General features: G+C 44.4%; 1 protein-coding gene across 1 annotated transcript in view; it reads right to left on the bottom strand.

The window, feature by feature from the left end:
* Positions 1 to 99: 99 nt before the first annotated feature.
* Positions 100 to 7,493, bottom strand: part of DTX3L (deltex 3 like, E3 ubiquitin ligase) — a 12,741-nt gene continuing 5,347 nt past the window's right edge. The window contains exons 3-4 of the mRNA XM_014546949.1: positions 1,246 to 2,781; positions 100 to 850 (exon numbers count right to left, since the gene is read on the bottom strand). Coding sequence (XP_014402435.1) covers positions 629 to 850; positions 1,246 to 2,781 — 1,758 coding nt within the window. The 3' untranslated portion in view covers positions 100 to 628. The remainder of the gene's footprint in view (positions 851 to 1,245; positions 2,782 to 7,493) is intronic.

Below are 7,493 nucleotides of genomic sequence, written 5' to 3'. Positions count from 1 at the left end.
ATTATATATTTTATTATATAAATACATATATATGTATGTATGTATATGTATATATATATGTATGTATGTATATGTATATATATATATATGGTATATATGCTACTGGAGGATTTTCAAATTTGGAGAATTTGCAAAAATCTCAGGACCCTTTTGAATATTAAGGATCTGAGATATTCTATCTGAATTTCACTAAGAACAATTGGGTTGCCTACAATACAATTTTCACAACATTAAATAAGAGCATTTCTAGGGTACTATTAGCCAAGTAAATTAAGAATCTCTATGGACCGATGGGAGGAGGGGGTGTAAGGATGATCTTAAAAGAAGGCAAAGTAAATAACAATCTTAGGATCTACCCTTCAAATAAACAGGAAACCTCAAATCAAGTCATCTGAGATATCATTGATCTTGGATTCTGAAGACCCTTGCCTTTCGATGTATGATACTTTGTGGTATCATACAGTTAGAAGGTGATGGGAACCAATCTTTCTGCCTTTGAGATTAACCTCTCTCAAAATGCTGTACCCAATCCCACTTCTATAAATAGTCCCTTACAGCCATATCCTCAAATTGCCATAGCTTACAACCTCTAAACTCTGTTTGGCAATCATTGTATTTCAAAATGTTCTCACATTTCTGGTCCCCCGATCATGGAGGTTTTGTGGTGGATATCATTCCATGTAGTGACGTTTGACATTCCTGAAACTCGAGAATCCCCCACTGTGAAAATTAGCTTTTGGGCAAAGGCCTTTTTAAGCAGTGTCAAAACCTCATTTCCTTCCTTGTTATTAGGCAAGAATGCAGTTCGCTTTGTTCCAGAATATGGCTTTCCTGGGTTTGGGTGCTCTTCCTGTGTGAAGACAAAACAATGTCACATGAAAACACTCACGAGTCTAAATTTTACTGTACAGGATAGATGTGTTCATCTGCAGATAGAGTAAATAAAAAAAAGTATAGAAATTTTGCTCATATTCCCAATAATTCATATTTTTCCTCTTTCCCTAAATTCATGCTGGGAATACCATCCACCCTAACCCATAATCACCACCCACCCTTCCTCTCCCTTAACAGACACAAAAGGTAAGTTCTAAGCTAACACTGTTAACTTCATCACTACTTAAAGCCTTAGAAATATGACCATAGAAATAAGTCCCTGGGAAATCCACTAATTGGCAACAGCAGTCTCTTTTGCATTGGTCATCCTAGCACACTGGAAAGAAACAGAGGGATCTCAGAAACACTTACTGTTTGTATGCCTCCTCTCATATTGTAATTAATCACGATGGAGCCATAGGTTTCATAACCTGGAAGCGAATCTCTTACATAATTGACAGACATCGTTCCCTCTGGCTGGTTCCCTTTCTGGACACCATAAACAGTCTGGCACACAGGACAGACTGGCTTATATGTCATGGCTTCGGTGATACAAGGGGTGCAGAATTTGTGCTTGCACTTTTGTAGCACTAACTTGTTATTAATGGGCTCCATACAGATGACACACATATCCTCTTCCTTGTTCATTCCTGATGCCCCAGAACTGGCAGAGTGCTGGGATGTTGGTAAAAATGTTTCTGAATCATTACTATCAACGTCCATGGGTGTTTCATGATCCTCACTGGATTTCTCTCCAGCTAATGGGGACATCCCCCCTGTTTTTAAGACATATTGTTTTGCCTTTGCGATGTGATTTGGCAATCCAATAAAAGTAATTGATCCTTGAGTTAGCACAAAGTCTACACCTGGATGCCTTTTTTTAAAGTTATCAGCAAACTTGATCCCATATAAGTCCTTTCTCTCCTTGGCCAAAGGAACAACTTCCCTCATCAGCTGACAAGAAACATGCTGATAGGCATCAATGAAACTTGCATAAGCATGCACAGACAGATCTAACTCCTTGTCCTTAGGTTCAAATAGAATGCAGGTTCTATGACCTTTCCCCAAAATCTTACTTTGAGTGTTGTACTTTTTTTCTATCTCTGATATCTCCTGGACTAATTCAGCTTCTAAAAACTTATAGTGAGCCGTGTCAACCTCAATTCCATTCGTCATGCACGCAGGAAGCAATATTTTCACAGGTACCTTGACAAGACTTTCAGAGATTTGGGGGACAAGAAAATGTCCGTCAGCTGAAATGTCATCTTGGGTCACAGGGAGAGGTAATTCTCCTTCGTCCTCCTTTATAAAAAGCTTTTTAAGGTGATGATAAAATCCCTGATTGACTTTATTTGCCTGCTTCTTGTCTGCTAATGCCACACATTCCAGCTTCATATTTCCTATGCTTCTCTGAAATTCACTGAAAAAAGTTTCTTCGGCTGCTCTGAGGTCACCTGATTGACTTGAGGTGAAGTAAAAGGAGACCATATTCGGAGAACTCTCCTGGCTTTTTATTTTTACACCAAATCTTTTCTCTATCGAGTTTATTTTTTCAGGGTAGATATTTTTGAAGTATTCAAATAAAGGCAAGGGAACTGTGTAACAACTGCCTTTTCCTTCTGACTTTGTTCTTGGTTCAGAGGGAGAAACACAGCTGTTCTGGTCCTGCTGATGGAGTGGCTCCCTCTCTGTTGTCAAAGGGGCTGATTCCTGTTTCTGCTCACTTTTTAGGAGTTGCTCACTCAAGAAGCCATGTATTTTTTCAATATCTCTGAAGTCACCACACACCTTCTCAATTCCATCGGAGCCCTCCATTCTTTTGACATTGGGGCAAAGAGTGGTTATGTGTTCCCTCTGCTCTTTAGAGAACAGGTTACAGTTCAGGTCAGCTGTGACATTAAGGAAGATCTGAAAATTTAAAAGGAACAAATGAAATCTTTCAGACATCCAGGCCTACAGTCTCTTCTAAGGAGAATGTCTAAAGACTAGAGAAATAACTACTATGTCCTCCCTTAGATTTGTTCTTTCAAATCCTTTTCACAGAGGATGGAGCACACTATAGCCCACACAGAGGTTCTCAGCCCTGTCTGCACATTAGAACCACCTGGGAAATTAAAAGAGAGGGGAAAAAAACCCCAAAAACCCAAGGCCTAGGCACATCTCCAGAGATTCTGATGTAAATGTAGAGCCTGGACATGAGCATATTTTAAAGGCTCTGTGGACAAGCAATCTGGATTCTGCCACTATCTGTTTGATGGAGGGAAGGCACTTTGTCTTTTCAGGCAAGCTGCTGTGGTTCTCACAAAAGAGTCTGTAAGCCAAGAAGGGACCCATAAATCTGAGGAGGATGTTTTTTCCTCTTACTGGTTTTTCTAGTCTTCAACCCCCCTCCTTTTTTTTTTTAAACTAAACACCTAAGAGCATGCAATGTTGCTGAGTACTCTAAACCCTAGCCTTTAGTAGCTCAAGTATAAGGCAAGCACAACAAATTAGGCTAAAAAAATATATAGGCAAATTAAATGGAATAAAAAAAGGAAGATTTCTAATGTTTTGTTCCCCCTCAGGGTCTTTGCACATGCTATTTCCTCTGCATGTACCATCTTTCTAGATCTTCCTTCAAAATGTTTACTGAATCCAGCCACTTCTTACACCTTAATCAGAACCACCTGAAGTCCAAGCCATTCTCATCTTGCACTTGGCCTACAACAACTCCTCCTAATTGGGCTCTGACCTTCCACTCTAGCCCCTTTCTAAAATCAGTTATCCACACAGCAGCCAAAGTGATCCTTTAGAGCAGTGGTTCTCAACCTTCCTAATGCCGAGACCCTTTAGTACAGTTCCTCATGTTGTGGTCACACCCAACCATAAAATTATTTTCATTGCTACTTCATAACTGTAATTTTGCTACTGTTATGAATCGTAATGTAAATATCTGATATGCAGGATGTATTTAGGCGACCCCTGTGATAGGGTCCTTCGACCCCCAAAGGGGTCGTGACCCACAGGTTGAGAACCGCTGCTTTAGAGACATAAATCAGACCACTCCACTCCCTGGCTCAAAACCATCTGATGAATCCCCTAACATTTAAGTGAAAGTCCAAAGTCCTTACTTTCATCCCCAAAAACCTGACTTTTGGTTACCTCTCCAAGTTCCTCTCATATCACTCTCTCCCTTGCTCACTGCCCTCTAGCCCACTGGCCTCCCTTCTTGAAGCTTCAGGGCTCAGGATGTAAGCCCCTGTGATAGGGTCCTTCGACCCCCAAAGGGGTCGTGACCCACAGGTTGAGAACCGCTGCTTTAGAGACATAAATCAGACCACTCCACTCCCTGGCTCAAAACCATCTGATGAATCCCCTAACATTTAAGTGAAAGTCCAAAGTCCTTACTTTCATCCCCAAAAACCTGACTTTTGGTTACCTCTCCAAGTTCCTCTCATATCACTCTCTCCCTTTAAAAATATGCATTGCAACATAAATTGGGAGGGGGTCTCTTTTTTTTTACTCTGGTTCCAATATAATTAGTTTTACACCTTTAAAACTGAATATTTTAAGTTATAAATGAAGTTAAATATTTTTTGAGTTGTGTAAGAATCATGTGACTATTCAATACATCTTTTGAGTCCTTTTTTTTTAAAAAAAAAAAATATTTTATTGATTTTTTACAGAGAGGAAGGGAGAGGGATAGAGAGTTAGAAACATCGATGAGAGAGAAACATCGATCAGCTGCCTCCTGCACACTCCCTACTGGGGATGTGCCCGCAACCAAGGTATATGCCCTTGACCGGAATCGAACCTGGGACCCTTGAGTCTACAGGCCGCCGCTCTATCCACTGAGCCAGACCGGCTAGGGCGGGTGTTCTTTTTAAAAAAATATTTTTAAATTGATTTCAGAGAGGAAGGGGGAGGGAGGGAGAGAGAGAGATAGAAACATCAATGATAGAGAATCATTGATCGGCTGCCTCTTGCATGCTCCCCACTGGGGATCCAGCCCGTAACCCGGACATGTGCCCTTGACAGGAATCGAACCCGGGACTCTTCAGTCCACAGGCTGATGTTCTATCCACTGAGCCAAACTGGCTAGGGCTTGGGTGTTCTTCAGTCCGCAGGCCGACGCTTCATCCACTGAACCAAACCAGTCAGGGCTTGGGTGTTCTTTTTAAAAAAAAAAACATTTAATGATTGATTCTTAGAGAGATTGATTTGTTATTACACTTACTTATGCATTCATTGGTTGATCCTTGTATGTGCCCCAACCAGGGATCAAACCAGCAACCTTGGTGTATCAGGATGATGCTCCAACCAGCTAAGCTACCTGGCCAGGGCTCCTTGGGTGTTTTTGGGATCCTCAGTTTACAGATGAAGAGATCAAGGCAGAGAGAGGCTAAATAATTTCCCTAAGGCAAACAGCTAGCAATTGATGGCCAGGATTTGAACCCAGATAGTCTCTCTAGAGCAGTGTCTGGCCAGAGGGGCTCTGTAAATAATTGTTCAATAAAGGAACGACTTCATCTTAATCTCCCTCTGCCTCACCCAACTCCCACATTCAATCCCGTAACCAGCCAGCCAGTAGATTCTAGCTTCTAATTGTTTTTTTTAGTTTGCACATGACTGTCTGCCCACATGGCCCCCCTCTCCTCATCTGGTTTCTTCATCTAGTTTGATACCCTCAGGCTGGAGGGCACCTACAAGGTCCTCCTAATGCAGTGATTCTCAACCTGTGGGTCGCGACTCCTTTGGCGGTCAAACGACCCTTTCACAGGGGTCGCCTAAGACCATCCTGCATATCAGATATTTACATTACGATTCATAACAGTAGCAACATTACAGTTATGAAGCAGCAACAAAAATAATTTTATGGCTGGGGGTCACAACACGAGAACTGTATTTAAAGGGCCAGAAGGTTCAGAACCGCTGCTTTAGAGACATAAATCAGATCACTCCACTCCCTGGCTCAAAACCATATGGTGAATCCCCTAACATTTAAGTGAAAATCCAAAGTCCTTACTTTCATCCAAAAAAACCTGACTTTTGGTTACCTCTCCAAGTTCCTCTCATATCACTCTCTCCCTTGCTCACTGCCCTCTAGCCCACTGGCCTCCCTTCTTGAAGCTTCAGGGCTCAGGATGTAAGCTCCCATCTTGAGGCCTTTGTTCTTGTGCTCCCCTCTACTTAGAACATTCTTCCCCCCAATATCCACTTAGCTAGCTCCCTTACTTCATGCATGTCTCTACTCAGATGTTACCTCATTCAAGAGGTTTTTCCAGATATCCCAAAGTAGTGGTCTTGTCACTGTCATTTACCCTGCTTTATTCTTCTTCCTAGCACTTATCACTGTCAGACATCTATAATAATAAAAGTGTAATATGCAAATCGACTGAACGACCTAACAGCAGACCATCAGGGCGACCGCACTATGACACACACCGGTGCCAGGCCAGCCAAGGTGGGTACAATGCGATTGGTCTGGGGGCCCCACCATCACCCCATGATCACCCTGCAGGGGGAGGCCCAGGCAAGGCAATCAATTTGGGGGTGGGGGGGATCTGCGATTGCCCCAAAAAGGGAGGCCCAGGCTACCCTCTGTACAGCGATTGATCGCAGAGCCCCGGCCGGGTGAGCGATTGCTCCAAAGAGGGAGGCCCAGGCTACCTGGCTGGAGGTGCTGCGGTGGGTGGGCAGGGCCTCCCTCTGCAGGGAGATCAATCTAGGGGCCCTGCGATCTGGGGGGCCCACAGAGGGAGGCCCAGGCCACCAGCCAGCGACGCTGTGGCGGGTGTGCAGGGCCAGCCAGCAATCACCCCACAGAAGGAGGCCCAGGCCAGCCAAGCAATCGCACTCCATGCCTGTCGCCTGCAGAGGGTGGCGACCAGTGGCGGGGAGGGAGGAGACAGCACCACACAGATGGCAAGCAGTGGCAGCAGCGGGGGCAAGGCCAGCTGCTGGCAGCCAAGGGAAGGAAAGCCCCGAAGGCCCTGATCGCTGGCCAGGCCTAGGGACACTACCCAAGGGGTCCCAGATTGTGCAGGCCGGGCTGAGAAAACGCCCCTCCCCCCCGCCATGCACGAATTTCGTGCACCAGGCCTCTAGTTTTATTATAAATCTACTAGAGGCCTGGTGCATGAAATTTGAGCACGGGTAGGGTCCCCAGGCCTGGCTGGCGATCAGGGCCTTTGTTCGTTCCACACTACCCCCTGGTGGTCAGTGCACATCATAGCAGGCAGTCGAACTTCCGAGGGGACAATTTGCATATTAGCCTTTTATTATATAGGAAGATTTGTTTACTATTAGGATCTGTATCCCTCACTAGAATGTAAGGTCCCTGAGGGCAGGGTCTGCTATGTAGCTGGCTGGGTCCCCAGCTTCTGTGACAGTGCCTGGCACACAGCAGGCAGTTGATATTGACTTGTCAAATGACTCTTGGCATGGCTAGCTCCTTCTCATTCAAGTCTCAGGCCAAATGCCACCTCAGAGACTTTGTCTCTGACTCCTGGTCAAAAGTAGCAAGACCTCCTTCCCCTTCCTCGTCCTGGCACATATTACCATCTAAAATTGTCTTCTTTATTTGGTTTACTTGCTTATTGTCCTTTTATGTAGCGCCCCCCCCCCCCCCCCCCCCCCGA

The sequence above is a fragment of the Myotis brandtii genome, unplaced genomic scaffold (genome assembly GCF_000412655.1).
Source record: "Myotis brandtii unplaced genomic scaffold, ASM41265v1 scaffold46, whole genome shotgun sequence".
In the NCBI taxonomy this organism is placed as follows: domain Eukaryota; kingdom Metazoa; phylum Chordata; class Mammalia; order Chiroptera; family Vespertilionidae; genus Myotis; species Myotis brandtii.
The sequence above is the reverse complement of the archived record's forward strand: the minus strand, read 5'-3'. Positions and strand labels throughout refer to the sequence as shown.